Source organism: Miscanthus floridulus, chromosome 19 (assembly GCF_019320115.1).
Source record: "Miscanthus floridulus cultivar M001 chromosome 19, ASM1932011v1, whole genome shotgun sequence".
Classification (NCBI taxonomy): Eukaryota; Viridiplantae; Streptophyta; class Magnoliopsida; order Poales; family Poaceae; genus Miscanthus; species Miscanthus floridulus.
The window spans coordinates 98,570,984-98,586,752 of NC_089598.1; the positions used below are offsets into that span (position 1 = coordinate 98,570,984).

At 43.9% G+C, this 15,769-nt stretch overlaps 2 protein-coding genes across 3 annotated transcripts; both read left to right on the forward strand.

The window, feature by feature from the left end:
* The first annotated feature begins 7,677 nt into the window (after positions 1-7,677).
* On the forward strand, positions 7,678-11,547 carry LOC136527440 (tyrosine-sulfated glycopeptide receptor 1-like). Of its 2 annotated transcripts, XM_066520176.1 has the most exons (2): positions 8,308-8,525; positions 8,624-11,547. In XM_066520176.1, exons 1-2 carry the CDS (start codon positions 8,455-8,457, stop codon positions 11,220-11,222), a joined length of 2,670 nt encoding a protein of 889 aa, XP_066376273.1. In that variant the 5' UTR covers positions 8,308-8,454; the 3' UTR covers positions 11,223-11,547. The 2 variants fall into 2 exon arrangements, with proteins under 2 accessions (XP_066376272.1, XP_066376273.1); XM_066520175.1 differs by having other exon boundaries at positions 7,678-11,547.
* A 932-nt stretch (positions 11,548-12,479) lies between these two features.
* On the forward strand, positions 12,480-15,464 carry LOC136527441 (ribonuclease H2 subunit A-like). The gene is made up of 9 exons (XM_066520177.1): positions 12,480-12,629; positions 12,733-12,819; positions 13,080-13,151; positions 14,018-14,141; positions 14,215-14,302; positions 14,411-14,548; positions 14,631-14,718; positions 14,806-14,926; positions 15,068-15,464. The coding sequence occupies exons 2-9, from the start codon at positions 12,738-12,740 to the stop codon at positions 15,246-15,248; spliced, it is 894 nt and encodes a 297-aa protein (XP_066376274.1). The 5' UTR covers positions 12,480-12,629; positions 12,733-12,737; the 3' UTR covers positions 15,249-15,464.
* Positions 15,465-15,769: the final 305 nt, after the last annotated feature.

A 15,769-nucleotide genomic window follows, 5' to 3' on the forward strand; every position in this document is an offset into this window, starting at 1 on the left:
TTGGTAATATACAAATTAATAATTTGTACTCGGAAAAAATCTACTTAACCCCCCCACCTTTCATACTTGGTCTACTTCACCCCCCAACTATGAAACCGTCTGTTTTACCCCCTGAACTTTCTAAAACCGTCTATTTTACCCCCTGGGCGGTTTTCAGTGGCGGTGAATCTTTGAAAAATCACAGTAAATCATAGAAAAATCATAAAATAAAAAATCCAATTTTGTTGGACTCCACATGAGTAGATCTACATAGTGAATATATAATACGGTATGCTTTAGTACAAAATTTTTATTGTAGCCTTAGATTAATTGAAAAATCTAATTTTATCTGTAATTAATTGGAATAATTCATAGCTGCAGCTTCTATGGTCCAATTATGATGAAATTTTTATGGTACGCTAATTATTGTATGCTTGAACTATAGTAAAAATTTTGTACTCATTAGACTATGTATAACTTAGTTATAGATAAATTCTAATTAATTACAGATAAAATTGGATTTTTCAATTAATCTAAAGCTACAAAAAAAAATTTGTAGTAAAGCATACTGTATTATATATTCACTGTGTATATCTACTCATGTGGAGTCCAATAAAATTAGATTTTTCATTTTATGATTTTTCTATGATTTACTATGATTTTTCAAAAATTCACCGAAAATAAATAAAAAAAAAGAAAGTCCAAACATGACATTACTGTAGCACCACGCCGCTGAAAACCGCACAGGGATAAAATAGACGGTTTTAGAAAGTTCAGGGGGGTAAAACAGACGGTTTCATAGTTGGGGAGGTGAAGTAGAAGTATGAAAGGTGGGGGGTAAGTAGACTTTTTTCTTTGTACTCTCTCTGTCCCCTTGGTGCAAGCAGTAGAGTCTTATCGCCTGTGACCGAAAGGTCCCAGGTTTGAGTCGCGGTCTCCTCGCATTGTACAGGCGAAGGTAAGACTTGCCACTGACACTCTTCCTCAAATCTCGCACAGAACGGAAACTCTCTGCACTGGATACGCTCTTTCTCATTCCCTAAAAAAAAATCAATTTCTAGACCAAAAATTTGTCCACTAATAAATATATTCATGGGTGGACAGCTCCACCAGCGCGCCTCGGAGTCCCCGTGGCATTTAAGGAAGCTCGCACCCCGTCTCTCTCCTACATTATGCGCGTTGTTCTCCCATGCCCTCTCCTCTCTCCCGTCATTCTCTCCACCACAACCGCCCCCAACTCACCAATCCTCAATCTCCACAGAACCCAAAATCTTCAATCCCGGCGACCACGTTGATGGCGCCTGGTCCATATAATGGATCCTCGTCACACAGTAGATGGTCTTGGCACAATGGAGCAAGGAGATCTAGCTTCGTGGTGGCTGCGGTGCCCCTGGCCAAGGTCGCGGAGGCCGCTGCAGCGGAGGTGGCGACGGCGGGATCCAGGCTTTGAGCTCCCGGATCCACGTTAATTTGTCAAATTTAAGACAATTTAACTTAGGACAAAATAAAACATCAAGTTTTTCCTTAGAACAAAGGTAGTAGTTAACCATGCTATAAGCTAAGCCTGTTTGGTTCCACAACATTTATTTTTAGCAGTTAACTTTTAGAACTAACAAATCCAATTTGCGTGAAACACGAAGGATGGTTACCTAATACTTTGTGCCCGCTCATCTCTCTTAGGAGTTCCCTATGTCAGACTTAGAAAGTTTGAGATGAGTACGCAAATGTATGGATACTTGGGGCGCGATTGGTTGCCGGTGGAGTTGAGCCAGGCTTGCACTTGCCAACCAAGCCCGCAGGAACCAGGCGTAGATGGTACAAGAGCTAGTCGTTTGGTAGGTCAAACCGACGGAAACATTACAAACAATGCTATTGTTTGGATGCCTGAATGGAGCAGCTTTTCAGTTGAACGCGCAAAGGAACTCAACAGGTGGACGTGCGCGCTTGCGCCGCGCGAGCCAGGCTCGCGAGAAACGAGATTGAACTCCGTTTCTGCGCAGCCAGGCCGGAGCAGTACTTTTGCATCAGTCGGACCAGGCTCAAACAAGCATACAACTAATCAATCCTGCACCTCATGGCCCAAGCTCCTCTATATCTAGCAAACCAATCACGCACTTAATGTTGTATAGGATGCAAAGAGGTAAATTGGTTGTGTGGAGTAATTTGAAGAGACAAAATAGCTTAGCATGTGTTTGTGGAAAAGGAAAATGAGTGATTTTAGAATGATTATTTTATTATATATATATATATATATATATATATATATATATATTCCATACATACATCATGTATATATATATATATATATGATATATCGTATACTTAACCTGTTGCAAGAAATTACATCAATATTGGTCGAACCCCTGCCCCCTCCCCTCCTACTTCCCACTCTCCACGTTGCTCCAGTGGGAGGGGGGCTTAAGCCCCCTTGGCCCCTGTGAGACCCTGTTAAATAGGCCAAGTTGGCCGGTTTGATGGGCTGGGCCGAATTGCCAAGCACTGTAGTGACAAGGTGGTGCGAGCTACTGTAGCATCGCGGAATACTGTAGCTACGGGATTTAGTCCCGAGGCAGTGCCGAACCAGCTTAAAAGCATGGGCCTGAGAGGTTGACTTTGGATCGAATTTTTTGCGCGAAGCGCGGATTGATTATTTTGTGCGAAGCGAGGACGATAATTAACTGTAGCATCGCAGAACACTGTAGCTACGGGAATTTGTCCCCGGAACCAGAGGCAGTGCCGAACCGGCTTAAAAGCCTGGACTTGGAAGGCTGTTAACTCTGGATCGATTCTTTTGCGCGAAGCGAGGACGAAAGCGCAAGAGACTTAATTAGCAGGCGTGGTCCATTCAACGTGTAAAGTGGATCTTAGCCGTCATCTCGGGTCAGGGCGTTACAGCCCCCATGCTAAACTATTACTTTTTTTTCCACTACATGAGCTACGACCGCTAAATCGTGTTTTAGTGCTGCTAAATTGCTTAGCATTAGCTTGAAAATAGCGCTGCTATTTCAATTTAAGCTAGAACAACAACTTATTAGGGTTTCCTTAGAAACACAACAATTTGAATGCCACTAGGTTGACCTAGACGGAATCGGACCTTTCTGAGCCCTTCAGCGGCCTCAGTGATCGATTTGGGGAATAAAAGTGTCGATAGGTTTAGCCTGGGCGTCACCCCTTATTATATAGCGCAGTGGGACGGGGAGCCGTCCCCAAAGTGACCTTAGGGTTGCCGCCGATCGCGGCAAGACTTATGTAGTTGGATAGGTAGCTGGCAGGTGGACCCAAACTTAGCTTCTCTTAGTTAATCTCGTGATTAATCTTGGATTAGCCGAGATCACCTTCCAACAGGGTAGGGGGCTACGTCCCTGTATCCTGTTAGATCCTTCATCCTTCATTTTAGTGTGGAGACTTGGGGAGTGCTCAGTTGCACTGGCAGCCGTGTAGCAGCAGCTAGCCAGTGCAGCTAATCAGAGGTTCAAATAAAAATTTACATTGTTTGGATGTATGAACGTTTAATCACTTGTACAATCATGCTTTGGTCTGGTATAAAGCGACATTTTTTCCGAAAGATCCATTACTGTCTGTATTTATATAAGTAGAGAAGCGGTACTACATGATCGAAGACTAGTCTTAATTACAAAGATCGACAACGGAAAAGATAACGGCTCATCTTCGAAAGAATGAAGTGCTATCATCTAAACGTTCGATTCTGGTCTATGCAGATTGGTGCAGGTAAAGCGCGCGGTACTACATGACAAGATCTGGCATATCATCGGAGAAGTTCATTCTGCATAAACTGGTGGGAATAAAGGCTTATTTCTCTATTAAGAAAAATCTGACTCCAAGCTCACTGATTTGTGTGAAAGAAAAAAAACTGTGCTAGTTACATTGCATGAGATTTAAAATGGTGTAAAGTCAAGGGAAAGTGACGGGTTAAATTACTAGATCAGTACGGAGTAGCAATCAATTAAGCCCTTGTCAAAACCACCTCACCTAATGCCAAGTGCCAAACGAAAAAAAAAAACAAAAACAAACCATTCTCGCCCAAGATGTTGACAATGCAAGCATATGACGGGGACGACCGAGCACGTTTCTGACTAACACACGATGGAGACTTGGGCATGTGAAATTAAACTAGCGAAACCGCACGGCGGCATATTGTTTTCGCGTGGTGCATGAACCGTGTCAATGCAAGCTTCTGCCGGAAGTACAGTTAGTTCACCAAATGGGTTTCCGTGAGTAGGGCGTTTGCATTGGGTGATGGGCACATAGGTCTTCTCGTGTGAGGGGAACATACCACCTAACGAAAACGCTAGCTCCTCCCTTGATCACAAGCTATGCTCAGTGACACAGGAAAGGTGTGTTGTGTACGGAAATAAATGTTTTCTGTGTGCAAAGTATGGGCGAGTTTGCTAATGCTAGTAGGACTGGCTTAGTCAGCTCTGTTTAGGCAACCCATCCGGCTTCGGACGCTCGAAATCCAACGCCCAGAAGTGGATGCCTGGACTAGGCGACTTGAGCTTCTCCACGCACCGGTGGCAAAGAATGATGAAAGATCTTGACCGCATTCCCATGCTGATTATAAATGGTTTGTTTAAGTTTAGTGCCCACAAAAAAAGTCGATTTTGCACTAATAATAAGCATCATAACCCATCTCCATCGAATCACAAGTGTGTGGTGTGGCCGTGTGGGCAAACCATTCACCCGGCAACTCTTAGTGCTTGCATGATACCGCGGATCACTCATCACTCATCAGTCATCGCCATGCCTACCGGCAACGTCGGACCCAGAAAATATTTTAGGGGACTGAACAACATTACTATTTGATCTTAAGTCTCAACCCCACGTACACTATAAAACTTTACCTAAAAATTTTAGTGCGGACTTGGAGCCCGCTCCACCGCTGTGTCCGCCCCTGCCTACTGAGCGCGTGTTCAGTTCCACCCCAAAATCTCAAAAAGTGCTACAGTACCTATCACATCGAATGTTTGCGGTCCGTGCATGGAGCATTAAATGTAGACGAAAAAAAACTAATTGCACAGTTTGGTGGAAAATTGCGAGACGAACGTTTTGAGCCTAATTAGTCCATATTTGAATACTAATTGCTAAATAAAAACGAAAGTGCTATCCCAAAATTCCAATCTCCCTGGAACTAAACACGCTCTGATAATCCACCCACTGCGCTGCACTGCACGCACGCACGCACGCACGCACGCGCAGAGCCGTCCATCAGGACAGAGACGGCTGCCGACGTGATCCAATCCAATCCAACCCCAATACCCAATGTACTCATTCAATTCCGTCGCGGCCTCCCAACCAAACCTGCGGCTGGGCATGTCAACTCTTCACTACCTGTACGCTCCCAGCGTACGCAACGCGAGAGGGACACGTCACTAAAATAATTGGCACTCCCAAGGCAACGACAAGAACAGCTAGCCGTCAGCGTCTGGACGCACCCATAGCGCCATGCAGCACCTAAACCCCTCAACTTTCATCCAATTGGCTAAACCTTGTCATATACTATATATCTTTTTTTTATAAAACACGTTCACATACATATACGAAGTATACATTTGCATAATTGCCTCTGTATATAAACACATACACGCGGGTAAAATATAAATAAACGTTCAACTACAAACAACTTTGTAATGTGTAATCGTAAAAAAAAAATTATAAAGTCATCACTGACGCCACGTTGTCAATGAACATATTGTCTGAAACCAAAAGGGTAACTAATCGGAAATACCGTCGCCAGGTCGAGAACTCAAATTCAACGAGCTCCACCAATCAAGCGAGACCCAAACATTTGATGCAACCCACCTGATTAAGCTTTGTTTCTGTCCACGTTCGTCCGGTGTCGTAGTGTGAAGGCAGGAAGAAACGCGAGATACTGATCTGTCCCTGCCAAAGACCCGGTCTACACGCCGGCGATTTTTTTTCTTTGTCCTCTTGTATTATTTCCATGTACATATATACGGTCGGTCTTCGAGTTGCAAACGTGTATGCAAACCATGTACGCCTCTGCTCTGACCAGACTTTCCTGCAACGCATTTGCATTCTGTGCAACAAGTGATGTGAACTGCACGATGCTGACAGTAATAAGTGAGGAGTGAACAGATAGATTCAAATGGTTCGGTAGCCAATGCGAGTTTCAAATGGCTTAATGGTCTAGCACTTCTGCAGATCATGTTTAATCTCAAGCATATCATCGACCGATCCGTCAGGATTATCGCAGGAATTATTCCGTTGGCAGCCAAAGCCACATGGAGTGATTAGCAATCCTGTAATCCCCCAGCACATCCTACAACTCTAGGCATACAGTATAGATAGAATACTTTGAATTGACAACAGAAAAAAAAATAAGAATAAAAATCTATGCACATCTCACGGCGACCTGGCTTGCCCATCTGACCATGTCCTGTCCCACGTTACCTCACAATATTTTTGTCCTGATCCATCCATCCGTAGCCCATAGATGCATAGGTCACCTTCCTAGAGTCGTACTCACTTTGTACCAAAAAGATTGTATTTCTAGAACACTGCTAGGTCAAATTTCATAGATTTATATAAAAAATACTAATAATTATCATAACAAACAAATATTATTAGATTCGTCATGAAATATATTTTCATGGCATACTTACTTGAATTCATATATATTGATACCAATTTTCATAAATTTAGTTAAATTTAAGATAGTTTAAGTTTGATCACATACAAAATTGTATTCTTTTCTAAACAGATATACTATGCCGTAGGGCCAAGGCAAAGCAGAGACGCATTTCTTTCGCAGACGTACACATCACCCGACGCTCCAACGGACCACCAAAAGTAAACGGCCCGGCCGGGCACAGCCGTGGCCACCCACCCCGGCCGGCCCCGGCAGTGCCATTATCCTGACGACCTCCTCCATCCACTTGCTGCTCAATCAGCCACAGACCGCGCACACATTGACCACGACGTTAATGATAGCTAGCCTTTCTAAGATCATTATCGATTATATATTTATATATGTGCGATGCGAGATGAGACTGGAAGATATATATTATCAAGATAAGTGTGTAGTGCTCTTCGATGCACCTGCCACTTCCTCCAGAAGTGCCCATTGGAAACGCGAATCTTCGGAGCCTCATCGGCTGTTGCTTTCGCCTTTTTCCAGTTCTGCAAAATGGATCCGGAAAAAGGGTTTACAACTGTCAGGAGAACACTGAATGAACATGCAAAGAAACTGATTAGTGTCTCCATTATCTCCATTAGAATGACACATCTATCACAACCCTCTTCCTTTACCAGGGTTTGGGACCTGCTATGTTGAGACAACATAGGCAGAGTTACGGTTTTGTATGTAAAAAAAATACCCTGAATTTTAACTGTCATAGGTTACAGTTTTCAACGGTCAAGCGATTTCTTCTCAAGGTTTACATGCAGCCATGTAGGAGTAATATTGTAACAATACAATAAATGAAGCAGAAACTTTCATTTGACATTAGGTTGGTGATGAAAAAAAACATGGTTTGGTTTCTTATCAGTTAAGACTTAAGAGTCGCATAAAAGATTCAGAAGATATGCATGAATATATGCATCAATAAATTATCTCAGAATGGTGCAATATTCAATACCAACCTGGGCTCCAAAAGAAATATTCTGTGGCAACTTCCAAAGTTTGATGACGACCCTAGAGAAGGATAACAACTAAGGCTTCGTACAGGGAAGTTGGACTTTTGCACGTAGAGTTGTAGCAACCCATGCAAAACGTCAAACATGTGAACTGGGCAAGAAAAGTATTTCCCATTTTTTTTCCTTCCCTCTCTGGAGTCTATTGAATAAGAAAAAATTGGTGGTGGCAAACGTGTAAGTAACTGACTTGGATGTTTCTGCATCATATACCTTTGCCATTCTTCCTCGGGGAACAAGACGAGGAAAGCTCAACACCACCAGAAAGAGCAAGCAGCTACTTCTTCTTCCCCCATGCTGTCGTAGAAAGAACCTCTGGTTCTTTAGCTAGTCAGAGCCCAAAATCCAAATTGAGCGTCTCTGCGAGCTGCAGGACGTTTCATGAGAGAATCATGCCATCGCTGAATTTGCTACGCAGCAGCACTAGCGCCTCCAAATTACCCGTGCCTTTCTTTGGTACTGCCTTGGTGGTCCTCCTCTCTTTTGCATCCCTCGCCAGCTCCTGTACAGAGCAAGAGAAGAGCTCCCTCATCGACTTCCGAGATGGTCTCTCCCAGGAGGGCAATGGCGGCCTCAACATGTCGTGGGCCAACAGCACAGATTGCTGCCAATGGGAAGGAGTAAACTGCGGCAACGGTGGCGTGGTCACAGAAGTCTTGCTGCCTTCTAAAGGCCTCAAAGGGAGGATCCCACCATCTCTCAGCAATCTTACAGGGCTGCTGCATCTCAACCTGTCATGCAATTCACTCTACGGCAGTCTGCCAGCAGAATTGGTGTTCTCCAGCAGCATCATCATCTTGGATGTCAGCTTCAACAGCCTATCTGGTCCTCTGCAAGAGCGTCAGTCCCCAATTTCTGGCCTTCCTCTCAAGGTACTGAATATATCAAGTAACTTCTTTACAGGACAGTTACCATCCACAACACTGCAAGTGATGAACAATCTTGTCGCTCTTAATGCAAGCAACAACAGCTTTACAGGACCATTGCCATCCTCTATTTGCAGCAACGCCCCATCACTTGCCATGCTTGATCTTTTCTTAAATGACCTCAGTGGCACTGTTTCCCCAGAGTTTGGCAATTGCTCCAAGTTGACAGTACTCAAGGCTGGCCGCAACAACCTTACCGGAGGTCTACCCCATGAAATGTTCAATGCTACCTCATTGGAGCACCTCTCTTTTCCAAACAATAATTTGCAAGGGGCACTTGATGGTTCCAGCCTAGTCAAACTCAGTAATCTGATATTCCTTGACCTTGGATCAAATGGGCTTGAAGGAGAGATGCCAGATTCTATTGGGCAGCTGGGAAGATTGGAGGAGCTCCACTTAGACAACAACCTGATGATCGGAGAGCTGCCATCGGCCCTAAGTAACTGCAGAAGTCTCAAGTATATCACCCTCAGAAACAATAGTTTTGTGGGAGATCTTAGCAGAGTTAACTTCACCCAGATGGATCTGAGGACTGCAGATTTTTCACTGAACAAATTCAGTGGAAGAATTCCTGAAAGCATATATGCATGCAGTAATCTAATTGCTTTGCGATTGGCTTACAACAATTTTCAAGGCCAGTTCTCACCAAGAATAGCCAATCTCAGATCCCTTTCCTTCCTTTCAGTTACCAATAACTCATTTACAGATATCACAGATGCACTTCAGAATCTCAACAGATGCAAGAACCTTACCTCCTTGCTAATTGGAACCAACTTCAAAGGGGAAACCATACCACAGAATGCAGCAATTGATGGTTTTCAGAATCTTCGGGTCCTAACCATAGATGCATGCCCATTGGTTGGGACAATCCCTCTTTGGTTATCAAAACTCACAAAATTGGAGATATTAGATCTATCATACAATCACCTTACTGGAACAATACCATCCTGGATTAACAGGCTGGAACTCCTCTTCTTTCTGGACATATCAAGCAACAGGCTTACAGGGGATATCCCACCTGAATTGATGGACATGCCAATGCTACAATCTGACAAGAATGCTGCCAAGTTGGACATGAAGTTCCTTGAGTTACCTGTATTTTGGACACAATCGCGTCAATACCGTTTGCTCAATGCTTTCCCCAATGTATTGAATCTATGCAACAATAGCTTGACAGGCATAATTCCCCAAGGGATTGGTCAGTTGAAAGTGCTCAATGTCCTCAACTTTAGCACCAACAGCTTATCTGGAGAAATACCACAACAAATTTGCAACCTCACCAACCTGCAAACTCTAGACTTGTCAAATAACCAGCTCACAGGTGAACTACCAACTGCACTGAGTAATCTTCACTTCCTTTCTTGGTTCAATGTGTCTAACAACGACCTAGAAGGGCCAGTTCCAAGTGGAGGACAGTTTAATACCTTTACAAATTCTAGCTACATTGGAAATTCCAAGCTATGTGGTCCTATGCTCAGTGTCCATTGTGGCCCGGTAGAAGAACCTCCAGCCTCAATGAAAAGGAGGCACAAGAAGACCATCTTTGCGCTTGCCTTAGGTGTGTTCTTTGGAGGGCTTGCCATGCTTTTCTTGCTCGGACGTCTTATTCTGTTCATCAGAAGCACAAAATCTGCTGACAGAAACAAGAGCAGCAGCAACAGGGACATTGAAGCAACTTCATTCAACTCTGTTTCAGAGCACATAAAGGGAAGCATTTTGGTGATGGTACCTCGAGGAAAGGGAGAATCAAACAATATCACATTCAATGATATCTTGAAGGCCACAAATAATTTTGATCAGCAGAACATTATTGGTTGTGGAGGTAATGGTCTAGTCTATAAGGCTGAGCTACCTTGTGGATCCAAGCTTGCGATCAAGAAACTCAATGGAGAAATGTGTCTGATGGAAAGAGAATTCACAGCAGAGGTTGAAGCACTCTCTATGGCACAACATGAGAATCTTGTGCCACTATGGGGTTATTGTATCCAGGGAAACACGAGGCTCCTCATATATTCTTTCATGGAGAATGGGAGTCTTGATGATTGGCTTCACAACAAGGACAATGCCAACTCATTTCTTGATTGGCCAATAAGGCTCAAGATTGCACAAGGAGCAGGTCGGGGCCTTTCTTATATCCACAACACCTGCAACCCTAACATTGTTCATCGTGACATCAAGTCCAGCAACATCTTACTTGACAGAGAATTCAATGCTTATGTTGCTGATTTTGGCCTGGCAAGATTGATCCTTCCTTACAACACACATGTCACGACAGAGCTGGTAGGCACTCTGGGTTACATTCCTCCCGAGTATGGCCAGGCCTGGGTGGCCACACTGAGAGGTGATATATATAGTTTTGGAGTGGTCTTGCTTGAGCTGCTCACAGGGAAGAGGCCCGTCCAGGTTTTGACCAAGTCGAAGGAACTTGTCCAATGGGTAAGGGAGATGAGGTCCCAAGGAAAGGATATTGAGGTCTTGGATCCTGCTCTTAGAGGAAGAGGACATGACGACCAAATGCTGAATGTGCTTGAAGTAGCCTGTAAGTGCATCAACCACAATCCTGGCTTGAGGCCGACCATCCAAGAGGTGGTGTACTGCCTGGAAACTGTAGTTGAGCCCCTGCAGGTGCAGGTGCAGATGTAATTAAAGGAGAACATATTGTAGGTGGCAATATTGTACTCCATCAGACTAGGTGTAACTTCAGTAGAAGGAAGAGTTTCTAACAAAGAGCGCAGTACTGTACATTTCTGAAAGAAAAGTCTCACTGTCATGAGGCCCTGTATACAATTTTCCTTATTCCTTCCGTGGAAATATTGCACCTCCTAGTTCAAACGATTGAATATGGAAAGTGCATAAAAAAAAGGCATTGGGCTCTTCCTTAGTATGCCTACATTTGTATCCTAGTGAAGTTGTACAGTTGTGTATGTAAATCTGTGAAAAGAAAAGGCTCACAGCTATGAGCTTCTGTCTACAATTTTCCCTCTTGTTATCTAAAACCTATAGCGCTCAAGTTCAATTGCAGGAACAGTGAAAGCGTATTGAGCTATCAATTAATTCATTAACATTACAGGAACTGTGAAACATGTACAGATGCCTGTATTAGAAAAGATGGAAGCCCGTTCGCTTATTGGTTTCAGCCAGCCCAAACCAGCCAGCCAACAGTATTTTTCTCTCACAACAAACCAGCACTAGCCAGCCCAAACCAGCCCAGAAACCAACCAGCGAACAAGCCGATGGATAGCATAATTGAGGAAGAAGGATGGACTTTGCTGGCTTCTTTTTTAATCTGTGAAGGGGACAGGACAAGATATGAAGTACCATTTTTCAGAATTTAGCTTACTGTTGTTGCTGTGAGAGGGGGAAATTTATGAACCAGTGGTGTTCAGATTTAACTTAGCAGCATAATCAGTATTGTTCAGTTTCAGTTTGGTTCCCTCCCTCCCTATAATAATAATATGATGCCTAAGCCTACATGGTTGGGAGGAGTAACCACAGCAGCACAATGGCGGAAGCAAGACCACAAGCAATGCACATTTCCACAGACCACACCATCCTAACAGCCCGACAACTTTCACATGCAGAATGCTAACACCAACAAGCCCTAGCAAAAAAAAGGCAGTACAGCACCAACCTCTAACACAAATGTCAGGGGCATCAAATGACGGTCGCGGTTGCCGGCTGCCGCCTGCCGGTGGTCGCCCTCGCCCAGCCAGGAACGCGCGCGAATCTATGCGGAACGGGAGGGGCCGCACCGTCACAGCCAGCGGCTGTGCGGGCGGGGTGAGGCCGCCGGGGAAGAAGAGGGCTAGAACTCCCCGGTCTCCTTTATCTTCTCCGTGGGCCGTCGCATTCACAGATTCATTCTTACTGGTAGATGGGCCTTTTCTGGGCTAACACTTCCCATTCTTACCGGCCCGGTTCTCCCCGGAGCGCACGCCGCCGACGCCCGACGGTGAGCCGCGCAGGAGCGCATCCCTTCTCGCCACCCAAGCGGCGAGTCAGAAGCGACGCCCGCCGCCGCCACCTCACGTCACGCCCGTCCGCAGCAAGGTGAGCGAGTTCCTACTTCCTTTCCTCCCTGCTTCATCCCTAATCCGACAGCAGCGACCTCCAGCTCTAATCTGCTTCCTTTTTCTTCTTTGCCCTAACGCAGTGGAAATGGCGGCGCCGGTGCCGGAGTGGGCTACCAAGGAGCCCTGCCTCATGGGGATCGACGAGGCCGGCCGTGGCCCTGTCCTTGGTAAACGCTTTCTCTCTTCTGACCGGTCCATACGCAATGTTGCTCCAAACTCTTTTTGAGTTTTACTGTATAAATATTCAGTAGTCCAAAGTGAAATAGGATGAACACTCATGGAAATGCGCAATGTTGCTTGAAATTCAAGTTGGTTTCAACACGTTCCCCAGCAAAATGTCATGAGCAGGACGCTGATCTGCAGGTTTTGAGGAGAGATGGCCAGATGGGGTCTTCCCAAAACTCACTTCCTTTTACTTCTCGTGCAGGTCCTATGGTGTATGGATGCATGTACTGCGCGAGCTCTTACAATAACACTCTTGCCACTCTCAAGTTCGCAGGTCTTCCTCACTCACAACTTCTTCATCTGCTTGTTGAAGCTGATTTACTTGTTGTTGTGTTAGTTGCATTGCACAGTTCAGTATTGAGTAGTTTTAGTTCTACAGATTACAGACGTGTATGTAATTTAGTTTCAATTGTATACCGAATTATTCAGTGACTGAGCTTGTGTCAGAGAATAAATTGGGTAGCTTCGAAGTTATGACACATAATCTTTGATAGATTAATTTGCGACCTTGTTCAATTTGTGCTCATTCATTAAGTAGATGCTGGCAGTAGTTAAGCACTTTGGTTGATTTGGCATGGTATAAGCTAGCATATCTTTTAAAGACCTGATGCATATGTTTATGAACTTTTGAAATTGTGGTGGAGGACAAACATGGGTAGGAAGTAGGAACATTGAATTTGCTATTCTTGGTGCATCACGATTTTTTTCCCAGACAAGATTACCTGCTGCTAATTGCTATCCTCTTGTTTCCCTTGTCTGCGAAATACTCTCCTCTCTATTCCCTTTCAATGAACTCATGACTTGCAGGTGCTTCCATGTACATTAGTCTTGTAGCAAACTACCAAACCCTTCTTTTTCAATTTTTGTTAAGCCCGCCCAGCTTCTGACATCTTAGAGTTCATTGTTGACACATCTCCTTTTTATCTGTGGCATACATACTGACATTTGCATGAATTCAATCTTTGGAGTGGTAATCTTGAGTATGCCGTGGTAGTTATTATGCTTACTATCTTATGATGTTCCAGTGGCAGAGTCGGTTGGACATGTTACTTTCCACATGCTATGGAAGAGTTCAAGAGTAGTTTTGCTACTAACACATTGACTATTAGCATAGCCTATTGATCTTATCTTCTCAAACAGATTCAAAGACCTTGAAGGAGGAACAAAGAGAGGAGCTATTTGAAAGTTTAAAGGTCAATAGCTCTATTGGGTGGGAAGTGGATGTCATATGCCCAAAGGATCTATCTGCTAAAATGTTAAAAAAGTATGTCCAGCCTTTTGACCTATTAGACTGCAAACTTGCGTTGTTATCTTCATTAATAGTCCCATTGTTTCAGGTCAAAAGTTAATCTGAATGAAATATCACATAACTCTGCCATGGGCCTTGTTAGGAAAGTGATTGACATGGGAGTTCTACTGGCAGAAGTAAGAGCATATGTTCTTGAGTTCAAAAGGAATTTTTTGTGCGGGCATGTGGCTTTCCCTGTAAGATTATTCACTGCATTTTTTAGTAATTATATTCCTCCTGAAAAGGTATATATAGATACAGTGGGAGATCCTGAAAAGTATAGGATCAAGCTGACAGAAAAGTTTCCAGGAATCAAATTTGTGGTCGCCAAAAAAGCTGATAGCCTTTACCCTGTTGTTAGTGGAGCAAGTATAGTTGCAAAGGTAATTTCTTGAATCAAATTTCCTTGTGCAGGTGCTTTCTTATAGGCTTGCGCAGTTGTAAAGTTGTGATATGCAACTGCAGGTCACTAGGGACAGAGCCTTGCGAAACTGGGTGTTTGATGAAACAGCTCTGAATATGCACATGAAGACCGGATCAGGATATCCAGGAGGTAACTGATTCGTCATTATAAATGATTTTATCAAACTCTATTCATAGGACACTGTCTCGTTAAAGAACATCCAAATTAATGGTGCAGACCCTGATACTAAGCAATGGTTAGAAGATCACAAGCATCCGGTGTTTGGCTTCCCAACTTTAGTTCGTTTTAGCTGGGGAACTTGCACGCCCTTCTTCAAGGATGCAGTTCAGGTTACATGGTGTGTTCAGATGTTCAACCTTTATTATGCTTCCGTGCTTTCTATTCTTGAACTAATTTCGTCAGTGTGTTTTGTGAACTGCAAAGCATTGATTCTGATTCCTAACTAGTATGATTTTGCCACATGGTATATGATATAAAGGGAGTCTGATGAAGTTGACGAAGATGGGACTGGCAATGGAAGCACCAAGCGACAGGTCAAGCTCTCAAGCCTAGGCTTTACTGGCTTCAAAAGGAAGACTGAGGATATCGAATCAAGCGGAAAAGGCCGCTGCAAATTCTTCCAGGCTCGCAAACTTGAGCTGGTCAGGAAGTTCCAGTGATGTGTGCTAATTTGGTAGTACTAATGTTTGTTGTAGAAACTAGAGCGTACGACTTTGGAGCCTGATTTTTGGTATCTGATTTGAAACTGGTAGGAATTGTTTGTTGAGATTGGAATGGAAGATGATGGTTTCCCCCCATTGCTACCTCTGCCTTTGCAGATGTACGGATATTTTACGTCTTCACATTCAGTACGTAGCATCCAAGTATCCAACAGATCTTCTCATCCTCGTCAGCACTTGTTGCCTTGTTGGTATAATAATAAATATAGACTGGATGAACCAGCAGATGTTCATCCCTTTCTCAGTTTCTTGGATGCCTGCTTCAGGGCTGGCCTTTCGCCCTCGGTTTTTAAATTGCATGCTTCCCAATCCCCGCATGATCTCATCTTGCGCCTGTGTACATGAGTATTATAGAGATCTGTGTCCAGTGATCCAATCATACGCTGCATAAAACAATTCAGACCAGACGCCTCATCTCATCCAGCCTGTTCGCTTGCTCGTAAACGATCGTAAATTTCCAG

Bases quoted from the DNA above. Each gene is read 5' to 3' on its own strand.
- LOC136527440 (XM_066520175.1), top strand. From the start codon at position 7,848: ATGTTTCTGCATCATATACCTTTGCCATTCTTCCTCGGGGAACAAGAC.
- LOC136527441 (XM_066520177.1), top strand. From the start codon at position 12,738: ATGGCGGCGCCGGTGCCGGAGTGGGCTACCAAGGAGCCCTGCCTCATG. The intron at 14,303-14,410 runs GTAAGAGCATAT...CCTCCTGAAAAG, and splicing joins TGGGAGTTCTACTGGCAGAA to GTATATATAGATACAGTGGG. The intron at 14,927-15,067 runs GTGTGTTCAGAT...TATGATATAAAG, and splicing joins GATGCAGTTCAGGTTACATG to GGAGTCTGATGAAGTTGACG.